At 42.7% G+C, this 23085-nt stretch overlaps 1 protein-coding gene across 3 annotated transcripts in view; it reads left to right on the plus strand.

The window, feature by feature from the left end:
• The window catches only part of rad54l2 (RAD54 like 2), a 122109-nt gene extending 101211 nt beyond the window's left edge, over positions 1–20898 (plus strand). For all 3 annotated transcript variants that reach the window (XM_043708511.2, XM_043708510.2, XM_087994516.1), the window contains 6 exons: positions 4270–4445; positions 5866–6062; positions 6630–6823; positions 8278–8367; positions 9945–10037; positions 15427–20898. In XM_043708511.2, coding sequence (XP_043564446.1) covers positions 4270–4445; positions 5866–6062; positions 6630–6823; positions 8278–8367; positions 9945–10037; positions 15427–16406 — 1730 coding nt within the window. In that variant the 3' untranslated portion in view covers positions 16407–20898. The remainder of the gene's footprint in view (positions 1–4269; positions 4446–5865; positions 6063–6629; positions 6824–8277; positions 8368–9944; positions 10038–15426) is intronic.
• Positions 20899–23085: the final 2187 nt, after the last annotated feature.

Raw genomic sequence — 23085 nt, forward strand, 5'->3', positions numbered from 1 at the left:
CACTGGAGTACTGCCAGATGATTGGAGGGTGGCAAATGGTATTCCCTTGTTCAAGAAAGTGAATAGGGATAATCCTGGGAATTACAAACCAAATCAGTCTTATGTATGTGGTGGGCAAATTATTGGAGAGGATTCTGAGAGACAGGATTTATCATTACTTGGAAAACCATAGTTTAATTAGAGATAATTAGCATGGCTTTGTGAGGGGCAGGTCATGCTTCATAAACGTTATTGAATTCTTTGATGATGTGACAAAACACATTGATGAAGGTAGATAGATGTGGTATACATGGATTTTAGCAAGGCACTTGATAAGGTTCCTCATGGTAGGCTAGTTCAGAAAGTAAGGAGCCATGGGATGTAGGGAAACTTGTCTGTCTGGATATGGAATTGTTTGGCCCATAGAAGACAGAGGGTGGTGGTAGATGGAAAGTATTCAGCCTGGAGCTCAGTGACCAGCGGTGTTCTGCAGGAATCTGTTCTGGGACCTCTGATTTTTATAAATGACTTGGATGAGGAAGTGGAATGGTGGGTTAGTAAGTTTGCTGATGACATGAAGGTTGGTGGAGTTGTGTACAGTGTGGAGGGCTGTTGTCGGTTACAACGGGGCATTGACAGGATACAGAGCTGGATTGATCAGTCGCTGATGGAGTTCAACCTGCAAAGTGTGAAGTGATTCATTTTGGAAGGTCAAATTTGAATACAGGGTTTAAGACAGGATTTTTGTCAGTATGGAGGAACAGAGGGATCTTGGAGTCCATGTCCTTAGATCCCTCAAAGTTGCCACCCAAGTTGATAGGGTTGGTAAGAAGGCATATGGTGTGTTGGCTTTCATTAGCAGGGGGATTGGGTTTAAGAGCCGCGAGGTTATGCTGCAGCTTGATAGCGGCCTGGTTAGACCACACTTGGAATATTGTGTTCATTTCTGGTTGTCTCATTATAGGAAGGATGTGGAAGCTTTAGGGAGGGTGCAGAGGAGATTTACCAGGATGCTGCCTGGACTGGAGGGCGTGTCTTATATAGAAGGGTTGAGGGAGCTAGGGCTTTCCTCATTGGAGCGAAGAAGGATGAGAAATGACTTGATAGAAGTGTACAAAATGATGACAGCCATAGATGGAGTGGATAGCCAGAGATTTTTTCCCAGGGCGAAAATGGCTATCACAAGGGAGCGTGATTAAGGTGATTGGAGGAAGATTTAGGGGAGATGTCAGAGGTTGGTTCTTTGTACAGAGAGTGGTGGATGCATGGAATGCACTGTCAGCAATGGTAGTAGAGTCAGATCATTAAGGACATTTAAGCGACTCTTGGATAGCACCTGGATGATAGTACAATGAAGGATATGTAGGTTAGTTTGATCTTAGAGTAGATAAAAGGTTGGCACAACATTGAGGGCTAAAGGGCTTGTACTCTTCTATGTTCTGTTGGGTGCTGGGTCTTCATTTGGTGTGAGATCAATCTTTGACAGCAGGCTCTGCCGCAAGGGACACACATGAAGCTGCCAAGTGATGTGGGCTATACTTTCATTGTCTGTTGCCAGTGTGGTAATCAGACAGGAGATGTTGGTAATTTCCTCATAGTAATATCCTGGTCAGGGAATGCCTCTGTTCAGACAATGCTGTGCCATTTACTGATGGGGCAACTCAGTGACTTACAGATGCCACATCTGTAACTTATTGCTCTGACTCAAAGCATCAAGAAAACTGTGGTCACAGGACAAAGTGATGCATCACCATCCTGCTCAAACTAAACAACGCTCAACTGGAAGTTAACAAATTTTGCTATGTCTGGTCTACACACAATATGAACTGTAATGTAGCACGCAATACACAGACAAGCAGAGTAGCTACCATCTTTAGGTGATTTGTGAAACCCACATTGAATATCACCTTAGGCTTGCACTGCTAGTTTATAAATCCTGTGCTCTCATTATTTTGCTTATGGCTAAGAAACATTGGTGACTTAAAGTTTCTTGGAGAAGAAGCTTAATAGTTTCTGTCTTTGCCTGCGGTATATCCTGGCAGAGCAAAATCTTACATGTTGCACTCCTCTCAAAGGCCGAGTTTCCAGTGGAGTGCTAACACTGAAGGCAATTTTGGTGCACCAGGAGTATTAATAGGATAAAAGACTGTCTCATGAAAGCCCGAAACGTCATTGTTGGTGCAAGTATTCTTGAAGCAAAGCCATTGGCCTTCTACAGGGAATGTGAGGACTGCAGATGCTGGAGATCAGTCCTGGAAAAGCACAGCAGGTCAGGCAGCATCCGAAGGGCAGGGGAATCGATGTTTCAGTGATGAAGGGCTTATGCCTGAAACGTCAATTCTCCTGCTTCTCGAATGCTGCCTGACCTGTACCTTTCCAGCACCCCACACTCGACCCATTGGCCTTCTACCTCTGCTACCCTATTGTGCAGACAGTCTTTGGATATGCAACAGTCTTTCATCCTACTAACGCTCCCAGTCTCCAAGTTGCTTTGCCTATCTGTGTATTGAGTGCTGCATTAGGGTTTATATTGTCATGTCTGTGTACACCAGACGCTAACCATTTGCTAGCCATTTCTAGCAGAGTGTAGCTTGGTTTGATCAGCTGGGGATGCAACATTTTGTCCTGTGGCTAGGGTCTGTTTCCATGCTGTATGCCTCCCTGACTATAGTTTACTACTTGTTTTGAATCAGGGAGAATAAGTTACAGATGTGGGAGCAAGGTCTAAGAGTCTTTGTCACGGAGTTGCTCTGTTAATAAATGTCACAATGTATAGAGGCATTCCTTTATCAGGATGCTGCACGCTTTTGCTTTCATTTCAGTCTTGATGAATTGTATAGTGTGTTGTCTGCTTTAGTGTGCATGCAGACTCACGCTGTAACTCCAGGGAAGGCAAAAGTCAGGATTATGGAAATAGCAAACAGAGTGGGGACTAGGACTCAGACTTATTTCACTTCGAAATGATCAAAAATAGAGCTGTCCAACTGTAGAGTGCAGTGCATGGTGTCACTGCGGTGCAGATGTGACTGAGGAGCTTTCGAACAGCCAATTATTCCCAAAGAGCCGGAATCTTGTTCTGATGGTTTTGAGTACCTTACTGACAACTATGAAAGTAAGAATAATGCTGATAAAGCAATAGAATATTTTGGGGAATAGTAAATCATAACATAATTTTGTTTTAATTCCTCCTTAATAATTTGCATCTCTTAATGCAATTTATCTAGTTGTAAAATAAGTTATAATACAACCATTGCACATGACAGCATCCCTTATTTCCTCCAAATGAAACTGCTGCATAAGCAGGAATAGCTTCCTGTTCTTTTGCACAAATAAACATAACCATTCAGAAATCCATTGTTTCCACAGCATGAGTTTTATCCTTGTGCATTTTTTATTATGAAATTTGGATTCTACAGGATGAGGGATTTTAGTGGAGGGTAGTGGTGCACTTTTCATTACTGATTGCCAAGGTATTGCAGAGTCAGCTGGATAGATGTGCAGTAACTCTCTGCAATGACAGGAATGTCCTTAACTACACCAGTGACTCTTCCCTTCCTGTTTAGCAGCTATGCGTGGACCTCTGACACAGATACCACTTCCCACTGTTGATTTCACAACAACTATTGAAAGAACATTGAATTCTAAGTAATTCTGTGCTCTTTGTGTTGGTGCATTGTTTAAATGATGTGTCCATGCATCGCAACTCTCAGGGTTGGATTTGAAAGTCATTTCGGTTCAAGGATCACATCTGATTTTCGGACTGAAAGAATATTCAGCTCCTGAGATCTGTTGGTGTGTTCTCTTCCATAGTTTATGGAATGTTTGCCATTCCTATGGACTGAGTGACTATGATACTATCAAAGGTATTGTTTTTCAGATAAATCAAACTGATGCCCCTTCTGCCCTCTTGGGTAAATACAAAAATCCTATGGTACTGTTTGAAGAAGAGCAAGTGAATCTTCTGTTGTTGTAATTGGTATTTATCTCTTAACCCACCTCACTGAAATGGGTTTTCGTCTTTTATGCTATTTCTGTTTATGACAACTTGCTTGAACAAATTGACACGTTTCCTAAATTACAGCAGTTGCTCCATTTCAAGCATAGTTAGCAGCTTTCATAACTATAAAGTAAACTATGTAAATACAAGTCTTTGTTATCTCCTTTTGCCCTGGATCGATGCTCAGCTGATAGTCTCTATCCGGGATGTTAACCTAAAGCTACTACGGTGGTGTCGTTGAGAAATAGGTGAAGTAAATCACACGTGTCTACTTGTTCATCTGTATCCCACAGACCGTGTTATTGATGATCTCAATCCAGTGCTGAATTTCACCAGGAAGGAAGTGGAATCACTCCTGCATTTTGTGGAGGAGGAGCCTGTTTTATCAGATACCAGCATTGAACCAGAGAAAATATGTGATGAAGTAATTCTCAGAGCATGCGCCAAACATAAACAGCTTGTCACTAAGGTATAACTTGTTTTCCATTTGCAAGTCTCAGGATCAGCTAGGAGAGCATTTTTCCTTGGTGATACAGTGCAACTTGCTGAATAGCTGACTTGTTGAATGATAAACACAGACTCGAAGGCTTAATCCTCAGACTGAGCTGAGGGTGGTTGCAGGATAGGTAGCAGAGAAATAGGCCATTTCAATTTATGCCCCATTCATATATAAGTGGGCCATTCAATCCCTCAATTCTGTTGCTACTCAGTGAGATCTTGGCTGATCTGTGGCCGAACTCTCTATACCTGCCTTTGGCCCATATCCCTCAATACTTTTGCTTAACAAAGTTTATTTATCTCAGATTTAAATTAACAACTAATCCTGCACTCACTGCTGTTCCTCTTCCACTCTTTGTGTCTGGAAGTGCTTCCTGACTTCTCTCCTAAATTGTCTGACTCTAATTCTCGAATCCTCAACCAGCGGAAATAGTTTATCTTATCTACCCTGTCTTTTCCTGTTAAAATTTTGAAGATTTTAATCAGATCACCCCTTACCTTTTAAATTCCAGAGAAAATGGGTCTGATTAATATAATCTGTCATAGTTTAACCTCTGAAGTGCAGGTGTTGTTCCTCCAAGGCCAGTATATCCTCCCTAAGGTGTGGTGCCCAATCTGCCTACAGTACTCCCAAGTGGGATCTAACCAGTGTTTTGTCTAAGTGCTGCATAACTTGTGCATCCTTGTACTTCAGTCCTCTGGATATAAAGGCCAGCATTCCATTAACTTTCTTAATTATTTTTTACATTGTTCTGAGACATTTTAAAAATCTATGCATCTGAACTACCAAGTCTCTTTCGACATCCGCTATATTTAACTTCATACCATCTAGAAAGTATCCAAATTGGATAACCTCACAACTGCTTATATTGAATTCCATTTGCCAACAGATTTGCCCATTCGTTTAGTCAATATCCCTTTGTAATACTATGCTATCATCTACACTGTCAACAATGCCACCAAATTTTGCATCAACAACAAATTTGGATGCAACTTTCCAGTTTCCTCATTACTGATGTTTTGCTTATTCTATCGCCTTCCATATTTTCACGTGTAACTTGACCTTTGTAGCCATCTTTGTGTATTACTCTCCAATGCTTTTCTAGTTTCCTTTTTAAATGCATTTATACTAGTTGCTTCAACTACTGTGTCGTAGCGCGTTGTATATTCTTATCAACCTTTGGTGAACAAGTTTCATCTGAATTTCCTGCTTGGTGATTATCTTTATTAATGATCTTCAGTTATGCTCTTGCTCACAAGAGCAAGTGGTCTTTTATCCACTCAGCACCTTCATTTTTATCCAGGGGTTATAACAATAAGTTTTTCTACGTATTTTATCATGGAAAGCTTCTTTTTCTTTTTTGGAAATTAACCAGCCTTTGTTCCTGCAGCAACCTTTCCAGCATGAATCATTGCTGATGGACCGCAAGGAATACAAGCTGACCAAGGCAGAGAAGAAGGCAGCGAAGAAGAGCTATGAGGATGAGAAACGGGCATCAGTCCCTTACACTCGGCCATCTTATGCCCAGTATTACCCAGCCAGTGACCAGAGCCTTACCAACATCCCCATCTTCAGCCAGCGACATTGGTATATAAGCACTTCTGTACGGTTTTGCGCATGTGGCGTAGTTTCTGATTGCACAGCTTCCATACTGAGGTTGATGCTTCAAATTGCAACTGCGTGTGTTGGTGTTATCACTCTTTGAATGTTTCCTGCATCATTGGAGGGATATGCCTAGCAATCGGTTTGCAAAGCTGCGCTGGACTGTCCCTTTTCATGTCTGCCTGTTGAAGACATGTCTGTCTCCCTCCCTGACAAGTCCTCTCAGAATTGCAGTGGCACACTTGAAGGGGAAAGTGTGGAGTGTAATTGCAATCCACTGTGAGACGTCTGTTGGGACCACTGGTGCCCACTGCCACCTCAATACCATCTGATGGGTGCTGTATTGCAGTTCTAGCTTCTTAATGGCAGGCAGAAGGGGTTATTTTAATTTTGTTTCATGTTTGGTACAACATGGTGGGCTAAAGGGCCCATTCTTGTACTGTTCAATGTTCTAAAACAATTTGCATTCTTCTGGCTGTTTGTGTAACAAACTGTTGGATCCTTTCAAGGGCTTTGCAGCAGATATTTGATGCTCCAGTTGTTTTCCTGCAGGAGGGGCCCAATCAAGGGGCTGGATGAGAAGCCAGTGGCTAGTGTTCGCCCTTTGCAGTCAACGCCAATTCCAATGATGCCTCGGCAGGTGCCAGGTGGAATGGCAATACCGAGTTCGGGATTTGGTCCTGTGTTCCCAGTCAGTCACCTCCAGCGTGCTGGTGTCGTGGTACAGAAAATCGTCACCACCACAGGTAGGCATTGGCATTCCACACCAAGCCATGTGGCATTCGTTTTGTCCAGAGCCAAGTTCCCAATTGTGTGTGTGTGTGTGGAGGGAGGGGCTGCTTCCTCAGCAATGCTAGCAACTAGGTGTGGAGAATTTCTTTCTAGTTCAGCGCCATTTTATATGGGGTAATGCCACATTTCAACTGTCCTCCCACTCCTGGACCAGTCTGAAAATCTCAAAGATGAGGTTTGGCTTATTCACATTTAAGAATTTTAAAATTCCGAATGAATAGATTGATTAGTGAAATAAATGTACGTCAATTAAAAAGTGCTAAGCAGCAGAGTTAAAGAATAAGATCCTGTTTTGCCATCTTAGTTAAGCAGCAGAAAGAGAGAGAGACTATGCCCCATGTGCTGATCTTCAGGCAAGAGGATAGAGCTCACTGCTCAGTGAAGAAGTTGAGTTTAGCTAACAGTGACCTTGTATTCACCCCTCATGGCTCACTCTTGGAGTTGGTCTTGGTGTAATTCATGGGAAGGTGGGCGTCAGCAGTGGATTGGCTTTCAGCGAGTGTTGTGGCTTGGGTTTTAGGGAATAGAGCTGGCGAAATGGTGTTATCTGCCTGACTCAGTCTCGGCGTTCATACTACCTTTGTTTCCTTGACTTGTTTCTCTTTCGCTCTCACTTATTCACGTCCCATGCACATACTCATAACCCCATTCCCGCAACCAGATTAATTCTCTCTCTCCCTGCCAAAATGCACGCCTTTCACCTCTTGCATGCAATGTGTGCACTCACTTGTTCCCTCCCATCCATGCATGCTCTCTTGCTATTTCTATCTCAGACTCAGGAAGCCTGCTCCATTACTTTGATTGCAGCAGTCTTTCAGGGAATTGATGGCTTGTATGTGATGGATAGAACCTCATCTTGAATTGACCTGCTCAAAGCCTAGTGCTCACACCCACTTGCCACTCATTCCTCAACCTCTCACATTCAGCCAGCAGGCTCTCTTGCTCTCTCTCTGTTTTCCTCTTCTCTTCCTCTCCCAAACCCCTTGCCTTAAAGCAGAAGTTAGGCCCCTCTCCTGGTTTAGGGGACAAACCCTCCTCCCCAACCCCACAAAAATAAAAGATTCCCTGTCTTGTAGGTGCTGCTCTTCCTGACTAAGATTCAGAGCTATGGCTTGATGTTTTCAGGTGTGATGTGGAGTGGCAAGGCAGAGGGAAGTGAGGACTGTGACTGAGAGTCGTGACTATGTTCCATATAGACAAACAGAAGCTCCTGGTATCAGGCCAGTGCACTACTTAGATTGTGGAGACACGGCTTTGTGGCTTACCATTTCCTCAAGCTCTTTTGGTGTCGTGCATCATCTGTAGTCCATTCATGGCAATGATTCTCAACGGTTGTAGCTGGTGTATATATAGATGGTTAGTGAAATTCATTTCAATGAATTGCTCTTCTTGCTGTTTACATTTACAGATATAGTTATTCCTGGAACCAACACATCAACTGATGTCCAAGCAAGGATTAATGCTGGGGAAAGCATCCATGTAATCAGGGGAACAAAAGGTAGTTTCTAATAGCTGTCCTTTCATGAGATTTATTGAAATTTCTGACCATTCCTCCTCAGTTGATGCTTTTAAGGTGCAATATTGCAAACAGATCAGAATATATTCAAAGCCAGTGGCCACAAATGTAGGGAATATCCGACGTTCCTTGTCATGTTCATGATATAATTGAGCCCTTCTGCTTCTGGTGGAACCAAATGCCCCCTCTGCCCTATCTGTTTTATTTAGTTAGGTGGCCGGTTATACAATTATGCTGACGTAGGCCTGTTCAGGTTGATCTGGAAGCATCCTGGAGAAAAGGAGGAGTAAAAGAGTAGGGATGTGATGACCTTGGTGTGTGGCCACCGTTTGAATATCTGCCTTAAATCAATTCGTAATCTTTCTCCTCATCCTTCTACTCACCTTACTCCCTTTCCTTCCTTTAGCCTCCCTCCCTTTTACCATCAGCTCCCATTTGCAGCTAGTGTTTGGAAGTAGCTTTTGGCTTGAAGGATAAAGGCAATCCCTAGTAAAAAGAGAATGGCTAGGCCTGCCCACTCATTTGTGTCTGAGGCAAATATCATGGGGTCTTCTATATAAATTGTAAGAGGAAGGGAAGTCCCCTTACCTTAACTGAATTGTGAAACTAGCAACACTGAATCTGGGGGGAATCCCTGTTCATTGACATGGTTTCTTTTATTAGATTTTCAATAATACACATTTGAATGCTACACCCTGTTTTAATACAAAGATGTTAAATCCCTGTCGAGACCTTGATCTCAGTCTGTGTGGGGGCTCTTGGATACAGAAGTGCTCTGTATTGCCAAGTGATGCATTGTAAATCTACAATTTCCATCCATACATAGGGAGCTAATGGTTTTAGTTGTGTTAAAGCAGTTGACAAGTGGAGGAATGAGACTACGGCAGTGACAGTAAGTTTGTTTTTATAGAGTCGGGGTCAATCTGCCTGCATGATGTCATTGAATTGTTTTCTTTGGAAAGAAAAGGGAGCAATAACAGCATTGAATCCTACTTGGGCATTTTGTAGTATCCTTTCTGTTGGATCATAGGAATCTTGGCAGCCATTCATTGCACAACAAAATCCCAAAATCATTGAGGTGGCCACACCAGAGAGTCTAGGTTTTAGGGATGAATGTTAGTTGGGCACCATTGCTCTTTGAATGTTGCCATGACATCAGTCTACTTGAGTGGGTAAAAGTGGCCTATGTTTAACCTTCTGTTTGTAAGACATTTCTCCACCAGTGCAGTATTACTTTGATTCTGTCCTGAACTTTCAGATTGCATTTTACTTATTTAATCTGAGGCAGGAGTGCTACCACTGAGCCATAGCTGTACACAGTGAAGGAGGAACTTTGAGTAAGTGAGTCGATTGAGGCCAGGAGTGAATGGAGGTGCAACTTCTCAGTCAAATAATGGCTCACCCAAATTTTTATGCAAAACTCTTGTTTAACGTTTGGGCATTAAATGCTTCATTTCACCAAGGCTAAGAACTTCAGGGATGTGAATAAAACAACAGTGTAGTTAACTGGGTTACTGCATTTTGATTGCTTGTTAAAATGCCTTGCACTTGTATCTTAGGGATGTACATACGCACCTGTGATGGAAGGATCTTTGCTGTGCGAATGGGCAATAAACCAAAAGTGACTGAGGGAAGCCATGCAGCTGCATCAGGTGAGATGAGTTGACAGTCTGCTGGCGCCTCAAGCAGAGACGTGAGAAGAACACACCTTTACCTAGTGTCAGCACATGGGTAAAACCCACCCACAGGATCCATGTGGAAAGACCCAGTTACATTTATACAGTCCCTTCTCAATAGATGAGGGCAGGACCAAGGACCTGTTATTAACATTAGACAAAGGCTGGTGGACAGCTCATGGCCAACTTGACCAATGAGTGTTTCAGTGCACCTGAGGCTAAATGAAGGGTTAAAAAAAAATGATTAAGTGGTGGCTTTTCATCTGTGCAAATGAGATTATAATTGAATCATTCAGGAGAAACTCACAGTCATAGAAAGTACAGCACGAAAACAGACCCTTCAGTCCAACTCGGCCATGTCAACCAGATATCCTAAATTAATCTAGTCCCATTTGCCAGCACTTGGCCCATATCCCTCTAAACCGTTCCAAATCATCTACCTATCCGTTGCCTTTTAAGTGGTTGTAATTGTACTAATTTCTACCACTTCCTCAGGCAGCTCATTCCATACACACACCACCCTTTGCATGAAAAGGTTGTCCCTTAGGTCCCTTTTAAATCTTAACCCCATCACCCGAAACCTATGTCCTCTAGATCTGGACTCGCCAACCCCAACGTTATCTATTTACCCGATCCATGCCCTTCATGATTTTATAAACCTCTATAAGGTCACCCATCAGCCTGCAATGCTCCAGGGAAAACAACCCCAGCCTCGTCAGCCTTTCCCTATAGCTCAGACCCTCCAACCCTGGCAACATCCTTCTAAATCTTCTCTGAACCCTTTCAAGTTTCACAACTTTATTCCTATGGTTTATGAATAGTTCTTAACAAAAGGGTAGTTTACAGATCTATAATTCAAGTTCACATTGGCAAACCAGTGTTAAAGAACCCTTAATGCTGGCTGCTACCAAGGTTATTAAGAATAGACTCGGTAAATCACAGTCTAAGTGATAGGTCACCCTCAGTCTGGTGCTGAACACCTGCAGATTGTAAGAGGGATGGAAGACTGAGGAGGATGGAGAGTTCCACAGGTTATGGAACATAGAACAGTACGGCCCATTGGCCGTCAATATTGTGCTAATCTTTTATCCTACTCTAAAATCAAACTAATGTATATACCCTTCATTTTACGATCATCCATGTACCAATCCAAGAGTCGCTTAAATGTCCGTAATTTACCTGACTGTATTACCACTACTGGCAGTGCATTCCACACACCCACCACTCTCTGTGTAAAGAACCTACCTCTGACATCGCCCATAAACCTTCCCCCAATCACCTTAAAATTATGTCCCCTCGTCATTGCCACTTCTGCCCAGGGAAAAAGCTTCTGGCTATCTACTCTATGCCTCTCATTGTCTTGTACACCTCCATCAAGTCACCTCTCATCCTCCTTTACTCCAGTGAAGAAAGCCTTAGCTCTCTCAACCTTTCTTCATAAGACATGCCCTCCGGTCCAGGCAACATCCTGGTAAATCTCCTGTACACCCTCTCTCAAGCTTTCACATCCTTTCTTTCATGAGGCGACCAGAACTGAACACAATATTCCAAGTGTGGTCTAAGCAGGGCTTTATAGAGCTGCAGCTTTATAGATCTATGGACGTGGACTCCAAGATCCCTCTGTTCCTCCACACTGTCAAAAACCCTGTCTTAAACCCTGCATTCTGTATTCAAATTTGACCTTCCAAAATGAATCACTTCACACTTTGCAGGTTGAAGTCCATCTGCCACTTATCAACGCAGCTCTGCATCCTGTCAATGCCCTGTTGTAACTGACAACAGCCCTCCACACTACACAACTCTACCAAAACTTCATGTCATCGGCAAACCTATTAACCCATCCTTCCACTTCCTCATCCAAGTCACTTATGAAAAAAACTCAAAGAGCAGAGGTCCAGAACAGATTCCTTCAGATCAACACTGGTCACTGAGCTCCAGGCTGAATACTTTCCATCTACTACTACTCTCTGTCTTCTACGAACCAGCCAATTCTGCATCCAGACAGCCAAATTTCCATGTATCCTATGCCTCCTTACTTTCTGAATGAGCCTGCCATGAGGAACCTTATCAAGTGCATAGCTAAAATCCATGTACACCACATCCACTATTCTGCCTTCATCAATGTGTTTTGTCACATCCTCAAAGGCTTGTGAGACATGACCTGCCCCTCACAAAGCCAAGCTGAGTATCTCTAATTAAACTATGCTCTTCCAAATAGCCATAAATCCTGTCCCTCAAAATCCGCTCCAGTAATTTGCTGACAACTGACGAAAGACTGACTGGTCTGTAATTCTCAGTGTTATCTCTATTCCCTTTCTTGAACAAGGGAATACCATTTGCCACCCTCCAATCATCTGGCACTACTCCAATGGACAGTGAGGACGCAAAGATCGTCACCGAGGTTGCAGCAATCTCGTCCCTCACTTCCCATAGTAATCTTGACTATATCCTGTCTGGCCCAGGGGACTTACCTATCTTCATGTTGTTTCAAAATTTCCAGCTCATCCTCCTCAACATCAACCTGTTTGAGCATACCGGCCTGTTTCACACTGTCCTCACAAACGACAAGGTCTCTCACTAGTGAATACTGAAGCAAAGTATTCATTAAGGACCTCCCCTACCTCCTCTGACTCCAGGCACAAGTTGCCTCCACTATCCCTGATTGTCCCTATCCTCTCTGTGACCATCCTCTTGTTCCTCACATAAATGTGGAATGCTTTGGGGTTTTCCTTAGTCCTACCTGCCGAGTTTTTTCATACCCACCTCTACCTCTGCTAAGTCCATTCTTCAGTTCCTTCCTGGCTATCTTTAACCTTCTAGAGCCCTGTCTGATCCTTGTTTCCTCAACCTTAAGTAAGTTTCCTTTTTCCTTATGACTAGATGTTTCCACATTTCTTGTCATTCAAGGTTCCTTCACCCTACCATCCCTTCCCTGTCTCGGTGGGATGGTCTATCCAGCACTCTCAGCAAGTGCTCCCTAAACAACCTCCACATTTCTGTTGTGCATTTCCCTGAGAATAACCGCTCCCAATTTATGCTCCACAGTTCCTACCTAAAAGCATTGTAATTCCCTGTTCCCCAATTAAATACTTTCCCATATTGTCTGCCCCTATCCCCCTCCATGACTATAGTAAAGGTCAGGGAGTTGTGATCACTCTTACTGAAATGCAGCAGGAGAAAGAAGGGGTTTGGGGATTTTAATTCAATAAGATGTTGAGCCACATATATTATAATAGTGTTAATAAATAGAGTAGTTAAGGTTGTATGAAGTGACACATGTCTGGGGGCACCTCATACAGGAGACATGCATCAGTTTAATAAGAGCTGAAGATGACTGAAAGGATAGTCAGCACGACGGATTTAAAAAATTGCAGCAGGCATTCCAGGGAATGAAAGAAAGCAGAATTTGAATTTCTACACTCTCATGACCTCAAGATATCAGAGAGTGCTTTAGAGTCAACAAAGTAATTTTAAAGGGTTGTCTCCATAATGTAGGAAGTGCAATAGAAACTTTGCAGGCAATAAGGTCCCAAAAGTAGAAGTGAGAGAAATGCTGAAATATCCTGTTGGTTGAGGAATAGATAATGCCCAGGACATTGGAAAAATTCAATTTAGCTAGGCAGAGGAGATGGCAAGATTAATGGGAATAGTCTAATTGATGCTAGGTAAGTAAGGTGGGGCAAGGCTATTGCAAAATGTTTGAATATTTTGAATTCAGTACACAGGCAGGAATTGGAGAGAGAACGTTTGGAAATAATGGTAGCCATTCCAAAGGGGAAAACTTAGGAGTAGGAAATTAGAAATGAGACAGTTGGGTACTGAACATAAGTGAATGCAGAGGAACTTTGATTATCCAAATGACCAGGGTGAGGAGTATTTTGTTCGGATAATCAAATGTTCGTATAATTGAATGCTGGATAACAGTTTAGCCAGGCATCGGGAACTTGTGATCTTGTTCGGATAATCCGAAATTCGGATATTCAAATGCCGGATAATCGAGGTTCCTCTGTACTTGGGCAGCACGGTGGCTCAGTGGTTAGCATTGCTGCCTCACAGCACCAGGGACCAGCCTCGGGTGACTTACTGTGTGGAGTTTGCACATTCTCCCTGTGTCAGCGTGGTTTCCTCCGGGTGCTCCGGTTTCCTCCCACAGTCCAAAAATGTGCAGGTTAGGTGAATTGTCCATGTTAAGTTGCCCCTAGTGTTCAGGGATGTGTAGGTTAGATGGATTAGTCAGGAGTTAAATGAAGAGTAATGGGGAATGGGTTTGGGTGGGATACTCTTCGGAGGATTGGTATGGATTTGTGCCAAAGAGCCTGTTTTCACATTGTAGGGATTCTGTGATTCTATTGACTATAATAGCTACCTGCTCTGAGTGGCCAGCCTAAAGCAAAGGCTCCACACGGCTTGCTGAAGCTGTTGAAAGTCAAGTCTTCAGTTGGTGACTCTTTCGTGGAGTCGTGGACAGTGAAGAATGTTACCCGAGAGTACAACGGGACCTTGATTAGATGGTCAAATGGGCTGAGGAGTGGCAGATGGAATTTAGTTTAGATAAATGTGAGGTGCTACATTTTGGTAAGGCAAATCAGGGCAGGACTTACACACTTAACGGTAACATCCTAGGGAGTGTTGGCAAACAGCGACCTTGGGATGCAGGTTCATAGTTCCTTGAAACCAGAGTTGCAGGTAGACAGGGTCGTGAAGAAGACATTTGGTACGCTTGCCTTTATTGGTCAGTGCATTGAGTATAGGAGTTAGGATGTCCTGTTGCAGATGTGCAGAGACATTGGATCGGCCACTTTTGGAGTACTGCATTCAGTTCTGGTCTCCCTGCTATAGGAAAGATGTTGTGAAACTTGAAAAGGTTTACAAAGGATGCTGCCAGGGTTGGAGAGTTTGACCTGTAGGGCAAGGCTGAATAGGCTGGGGCTGTTTTCCCTGGGGCGTCAGAGACTGAGTGGTGACCTTATAGAGGTTTATAAAATTGAGGGACATGGATAGGGTGGATAGCATTGGTCTTTTTCCTTTAAGGAGGTCCAAAACTAGAGGGCATAGGTTTAGGGTGGGACAGGAAATATTTAAAAGTGACCCAAGGGACCACTTTTTCACGTAGAGAGTGTTGCATGTATGGAATGAGCTGCCAGAGGAAGTGATGGCAGCTGGTGCAGTTACAACATTTAAAAGGCATCTGGATTGATATATGAATAGGACTGGTTCGGAGGGATGTGGACCAAATGCTGGCAGGTGGGACTAGATTAATTGAGGATAACTGGTTGGCATGGACGAGTTGGACCGAAGGGTCTGTTTTTGTGCTGTGCAGCTCTATGACCCAGAAGTTTAACTTGATTTTGCTAATTCTTCACAGGTTCGCAGGCAGATTCCCTTAATCATGGGGGTCACGGCTCTTCATCCCCTGACCAGGCACAAAAGGGCCTTTCCCCAGAGGAGATCGCACGGCCTCTTTCCCCGGACAGTCCAGAGATTATAAGTGAGCTCCAGCGTTACGCTGAGGCAGCAGCTGCCAGAGAGTCCAGCGACCGGCCTGGCACCGTCACCAACACACATGGAGACCACAGCAAACTGAGGCCGGCCCAGCCATCTGACCAACTCCTAGGCATCAACAGTTCTGCCTCAGCCCGTGCTGCTGCCTTGAACATGCCAACAGCAAGTCGCTATATGGACTGGACGTCGGGCGCTTTTGGGATGGACGTCAGAGGAGGCAAGCGCAAGGCTTCCTCTTCTCCTTTAGAGGACCACGTCCGGAAGCAACGGCACTCAATGCCAGCACACAACTACTCTCTTCCTGCTGGCTTTAACTTATCGTCTGTTGGCTTGAGCCCTGAGATGTCTGGGCTGGCTGGTAATTGTCCGACTCTCCTGAACCCCCTGTACAGCACGGGGAGCCCCTACTACACACTGCCTGGCTTGTTGGGGGACCCACGCCTGATGTTCCCCATGACTACTGACCCGCGACTCGCTGCTAGCACTGCTGGCCCCGCTGCCCCTACCTCAGCCACAGGCACTGCGGCGCCCTTCATGCTCAACCCAACCTCGACCCTGCCTGCAGGCCTGCTGCCCGGCCTGCACCACCCATTCGCCCAGTCTCTGCTAAATGAGCCCCGGATGTTCGCCCCATACCCGATGCCCCTGCTCACCAACAGCCTGTCGGCCGGCGTGGGACAGACCAGCAGAGTCTTTGCGCCATCAACGTCGTCATCTTCCAGCTACCCAGCTCCGGAGTTCCTTGGCACCACGGTTCCACGAGTGGACCCACCTGCAGGCTTGGACACTGCTGGCAGTTCAGATGACGATGTCATTGAGGTCACGAGTAGTAACACAGGCTGACCTACTCCTAAGGGACAGGGCTGTCATCCAAATCTTTTTAAGTAATTAATTAATTGACAAGTCATTCACCCGAATTTTATGGCCGATGACTACCATTGTAAATGTTGTCTTTTTTATGTTTTTTTAAATTATTGGCCAAGTGTTTTTTTTTCATCTTTTTTAAATAAAACTTTACGCTGGATTTTTTTTTTTGTTTCATGTCTGGAAGGAATTTTTGCCTTCATTTAAGAATTTAAACAACCTCTGACTTAACTTGAGCAGGAAAACTGCAGTTACTTCCTGTCTTTGCTGGAGAGGGTGGTGTCATCAAATCTATTTAAAGGGGCTGAGTTACAAAAATTGACTGCCCCTTTTGTAGGTTTTTCTTTTGTGTGTTTTTTTTAAAACGAGCTGATGTGCAACTTGCTGACGCCGGATGAGAAATGGAATGGAGAGTTTTCTTCTGTTTGTAGGCGAAGAGGGTGAAGGGAGATGTGGCAAGTGAAGAGAGTTTTTAACTCTGGGAAGGAACTGGATTGAAAAACCAACAGATAATTTATTCCCTGACAATTTAGAGGCTAAGTGCAACATGCTGTGTAGTTTGTAAGGTTTCGAGCACTCTTCTCAATCACTGAACCTAGTGTAGTTGTTTCAGTCATCTCCCCACTATGATGCATTCTCAATGCTGACTGTTGTCAGAGAGTGGGCTTGATGGCCTTGCTGGAAACCGGAGAATTGTACTCCAACATGAAACAAAGGGTCAAAATTGAAACTGAGTGAATGAAAAAAAATCATTTTTGTTCATAATACTTGGAGGTACCACTGAACAGCAAAAGTGGAAACTAATTGATTACAAGCTCCCATTTTATGTTCTGCAAAATACCATAAGCCCTGACTCTTCCTCAATGGTTGTTAATTTTGAAAATTATGAAGTTTTCAAATACTGTATGCTACTTGGATTGGGTTAATGGATGATTGGCAAAATTCTTGCCTGTCCATTAGTGAAGCTAGGGTTCATGGGCAGGGGAAACTCTCTGAATGAAACTAATACGGTTGATGTTTTATGTAGAATATCTTAATTATCCTCTGGAACATGACAATGCAGTGTCAAATCTCACAGCAGACAGGCCATATGAATTAAATCTGTAGGGAATTGGTTCATTCAGGTAAAATTCAAATTGGTGTTTTTACACTAATATTAAACCCAGTGGACCTGTGGAAGGTTTCCCAGTTTAAGGGTTTGCTTTAAAATTTAGAACTAGCATTATTAATATTTTTTCTTTTGTAAGTAAACTCCACTTTAACTTATTTATAAACTTGGGTATTTATCATCACAAGTTTCTACAGTACAGATGTTTTGTTTTTTTTTAAAGAGGGAAAGGGGGAATTATAATTCTGACCAAAGTTCAGCTAATATTTGGACCAACTGTAGTCAGACCAAACTGATTCTGGTTCCTTGAATCAATAAAGAAATGGTAGTTGAATGGTGGCCATGTTGGAACAGTCTGGCTGTTAGCCTGTTAATGCACCCCTGGAAGGGGTTTAGTGACTAATATAAAGACAACTTTTCGAGTTTTAGATGTTTACTGTAGTTTTGGAAATGAAAATGAGGCCTCCATCATTCCTTAGTTCAGTGACTCTAGGTGGCCTCATTACAGTTGATCACAGGGTCACTGTTCTGGCATAAGCTGTTGTTTGCTGCATTTACACCACCAGTCAGTGTATGTGTTCTTGTTAGCTTCAGCTAGGATGCCAAGAGCTTATGAACATAGCACAGAGTTGGTCATTTCCCAGAGAGGAAAAGGTGAGAAATGGAATACAGGTTCTGTTTTGAAATTGGTTCTGAAGTCCTGTCCACTTTGACGTGAGAATGGTCATTCAAATCTCTGGTTATTGATTTAGCCCAATTGTAATCCATAAGGCCCGCTTCATTACTCTAAACAATCGTTTTAATTTTCCCTACTGGTAAGACATGTTAAATTCGAACATATGTCAAGTTTTTAATGAGAATTTTGCTGCTCTCCTGAAGGCAGCAATTCACTGTGGTGAGCAGCATTACAGAGACTGACCACCTCACCTGCTTAAACCCACGAGGTGAGGTGCTATTCCACCACTACATGAGTTGCCATAATGTAGTTCTGCAGCACATGGTGACCACATGCTGGCACTTGAAGAATGGAGCCTGAGTGGTTATAACCTGGGCAGTAATAATCCAAATGTTTGCTCTCTGATGTGTTGATACTGCCCCTGCCAGCATGACATGACTTTTATCTAAATTTGAGAATGGTATTGAAGCCTGAGATTAGGCTTAATGTAACCCTGCAGAGTTTGTCTATTCTGTACAGCCTGACAACTGACTACTAATTTATGGCAATGGTCATGGTGCTTGAGTTGTCTTATGCTGTCCCTGAAACAATTGATTGCTGAAGCTCACCATTTTGGTGACGTGAAATGCAGCAATATTGTCTCCCGAGTGCCATTTTCCTCATTTCCCTCCGCTTGTTGTCCCTTCCCAGTTCAATCAGTTTACAGACACACATCCAGATCACTGGCATCTGTGAAACCCACTCATGGACAAGTCTACCTTCTGCGAACCTGCCGAGCTTGGCCAGGAGAGAGCATTCAGGGTAAATGTATTATATTTTGTTTATTGCAATAGCATAAATAAAAGACTTTAACAGCGGTGTTCAAGAAGCCAGGTGTGATCTGATCTGGGAAATGTCAACACAGTGTGTACTGTGGCTAGTTTCAATTTGATTTTTTAACTTTTAATCGTTTTAAGTCCCAAGACTGTTATTTGGAAATTGTTACTATACGAGGTGGACAATGTTATTAATCAATAGAAGCCTTAGATATATTAGCTATGCAAGTTTTTTTTGTGTTTTTGTTTGTACGTAGCGCAGATGGGGTGAAATAAAAGGGGGCTTTAATGAACTTGTCAAACTACCAGACACGGGACCCCCATCTGTCACCTAGTAATGAAGAAGTTACAACTCTCCAATGAGTTGAAATTGTTTCTGAAATCCTGTAACTATTATGTCCTGTGTTGTAAGATCCCTATTAGAAGGGTTGGTGGGGAGAAGAGAGCTCTTAATTATCATTACCCTGCCATTAAATTACCCTGGTCAACTCCGTATTTAAACTGAATAAAGTCTTGGAACAGTTCTTTTTGCCTGGGGCATGAGATTCAGTGCAAAGCTGGCTATGAGAACTACTAGCTAACCTTGAGGATTTAGTTCTTGGAAATCTTCCATTATAACAGCAGTAATTGTGATAATACATTTGAGTTCCTTCTTAAAGTTTGTATGAGTCTGTAAGGAGCATGTAGCATTTGTCTTATGCACGGGACCCAGGCTCTCCCCTGTACTTGCATTTTCTTTGTTAAAAGTGGAGTAACTTCATATTTTGTGTACCAAACATCAAATCATGTTATTTATTAATATTGGGTGCACATCCAGTTTCTGACTGTGCCATCCACCTCCATCCTCCCACCGCCCAACCACCTTTGTGCATTGTTCCTGCTGTTAATACAATCTTCAGCCGACTGTTTCAGTCAGGTGAATCTGCTTTTAAGTGATGAATTCCAAGACTCTGCCTTCTATATTAAAGGAGGATGCTGGTTCTGGAAATGTTTGTGAATTCTCTATTGTTGCTGGAGAGTCTTAGTTCCTGTGTGTACCTTGCTCCTTCAGAACAGATCCACTCATTATAACAGCTGCAGTTTTTTTTCAATGGGAGAAATTAATTTAGTAAATAAATCCTCTTCTCAGTTGTAATTTAACCATTCACTGCTACAGTGCTGGCATCTGTATCCCCTTCTGATTTCTGTTACACATTTGCAGGCTATGTTAATATATTAAGGCCAATGCTATGCAAATTCTCTTTATCCTGAATGCCAGAGGTCAGATTGTGTTGAGAGAATGTCATGGTTTCTTCACATTGAGAATTTGATGGAAAAGTGGAAACTTGTTTATGTAACATTCTGAATCTCATCACCCTTTTAGTGCTTCCATTGTTTTTTCATTGTTAAGTATTAGAGTGTGATATACCTGCAAGTACAGGTGTGTTGTCTTCTGCTCCTGGAGGGCTGTGCACTGGACAAGATCTTGTCTATTTGTTTGCTCATCTTCATTAAATGAGGAAATGGATTTAACACGTTGCAGTCAAGCCCCAAAAGCTGTTACCACTAGTTGTTGAGGGAGTCTGTGGTGCTAACTGTCCTTCTGCAAACTGCTGCTCTTGTGTGTGAGACAGGTGCAACAGTGAAGTGCTACTACCACTGCACCGGACAGGCCTGTGTTAGCTCTCCTTGTGATATATTCACTGTACAGGAGGCAGTGTGGTTTGAGTTTATTCCCCCTCTCTACTTTCACCCTGCCCATAAAATATATTAAAAACCAGTTTGTTCAAAATAAAGACTTTTTGTAATTAAATGTTACAAGTCTGTAAACTGCCTAATGGACCTCTTGTTTTTATTTTGTAAAATGAAAAATAAAGATTAGCTCCTTTTGTGCGTTAGTAGAGAAATCCTTTGGCCGAGTGTGTGAGATGCTCCTGAACAGATTATGTACTATGTTTCTTTGTTCATGACAAACATCACTCATTTGTTAAGGCATCTTCTGCTTATAGCCTCCTGTGTATAAGCGTGCATACAGAGTAAATCATCAGTCTGGACTATCTGTATCTTAGATCATAGATATTATTTTTAGCAGCATTAAAAGTCCTAATAGAAACATAGAAAAGTGAGCAAGAGTTGGCCTGCTCAACTGTTTAGGATAAGTATAACTGATCGATTTATAATGAGAACAAATCTACTTCTTTCTTAAAAGTCTTGAGTCTTTTGACCCCTAGTCATAGTCGGTGATTTTAATTTTTCAAGCACAGACTGGGACTGCCATGATGTTAAGGGCTTAGGTGGGGTGGAATTTAAATATGTTCAGAAAAGCTTCCTCAAGCAGTTTATAGAGGGTCCTACTGAGGAAGAGACAAAACTTTTAACCTACCCTTAGGAAATATGGCAGGACAGTAAGGGAGTACTTTAGAACCAGTGGCCATAGTTCTATTAATTTCAAAATAGTTATGGAGAGGGACAAAACTGGTCCAAGTTCTAATTTGGAGCAAGCAACACAGGAACTTAAGGGTTGATTTGAGTAGTTTGTTTGCAGACAAAGGAACCTCTAGCAAGTGGGAGGTCTTTAAAAGTGAAAGAGCTAGATTTGAAGGTCTGTATGTTCCTTTGAGGGTGAAGGGCAAGGTTGGCAGGAGTAGAGAACCCTGGATGACAAACGAGTTTGAGGCTTTGACCAGAAAAAACGAAGCATGGCTCAGGTACAGGCAGCTGGGATCAAAGGAATCTCTGGAGGTATACAAGGGATACAGGAAGCAGGAAATCAGGAGGGAGAAAAGGGGGTACAAGATATCTTTGGGTGAATCTAAAATATATTAAAAGGAAAAAGAATAGGACCCCTCAAGCACCAAAGCAAACATGTATGTGTGGAACCATAGGAGATGGGTGAGGTCCTTAATGAATATTTCTCTATTTACCATGGTGAAAGACTTGGGGACAATCCATATCACAATAGAGGTGGTGTTGGATGTATTAGAATGTATGAAGGTGGATAAATCTCTTGATCCTGACCAGATATATCCAAGAACACTGCAAGAGGTTGGAAAAGAAATTGCAGGGCTCCCTAACTGATATTTTTGCATCATCGTTGACCGTGGGTGAGGTCCTGGAAGACTGGAGGCTAATAAATGTTGTACCTTATTTAAAAAGGGCTTTAAAGAAAAATCTAACATCTGTGGTAGCTAAGTTAGTCGAGAAGATGCTGACGGATAAGATATGTGCATTTGGAAAGGCAGGGTTTGATTAGGAGTAGTCAGCATAGCTTTGTGTGTGGGAGATCATGCCTCACAAATTTGTTAGAATTCTTTGATAAAGTGACCAGGAAGGTTGATGAGGGCAAGGTGGTAGTCATAGTCTATATAGATTTCAGTAAGGCCTTTGATCAGGTTCCACATGCTCTGGAAAGTTAGATCGCATGGAATCCAGGGTGAGCTCGCAAATTGGATACACAATTGGCTTGATGGTAGGAAGCAGAGGATAATAGAGGAAGGATGCTTGTCGGACTGGAGGCCTGTGACTCGTGTCGTGCCTCAAGGGTTGGTGATGGGCGCATTGCTGTCTGTTATCTGTAATCAATGATTTGGATGAGAATGTACAAAGCTTGATTAGTAAATTTGCAGATGACACTAAAATAGGTAGTTTTATGGATAGTGAGAAAGGTTAGCAGAAATTGCAACAGGACCTTGTACACATATGGAATGAGCTGGGCAAATCAACAAATTTAACAGGCATTTGGACAAATACAGGGAAAGGAAAGGTTTTGCAAGGATATGGGCCAAAGGGTGGTGTAGAACTATGAACGCATCATGTGCTTTTAGCAACTAGTGCATAGGACTTTCTAAACTATAGTTTATTGCTATTCAAATACTAACCTGCCAACTTGTTTTGTTACTAAAGTGGATGAATTCTCATTGCAGATACTGTATAATCTGGATAAAAGTATTTTCTCATCTAAAGCTTCTCTCCTCCACACCTCCAGCCTAGTTTTGTTTTAACTTTTATGTTATGTAGTTTCTCCATCTAAATCAATGTATATTGTAAATTAACTAGGGTCCAAACATGATGCTGCAGTAC

This window comes from Chiloscyllium plagiosum, unplaced genomic scaffold (genome assembly GCF_037043375.1).
Source record: "Chiloscyllium plagiosum isolate Xiang-an unplaced genomic scaffold, Cpla_swu_hap1 HiC_scaffold_14, whole genome shotgun sequence".
NCBI classification, from domain to species: domain Eukaryota; kingdom Metazoa; phylum Chordata; class Chondrichthyes; order Orectolobiformes; family Hemiscylliidae; genus Chiloscyllium; species Chiloscyllium plagiosum.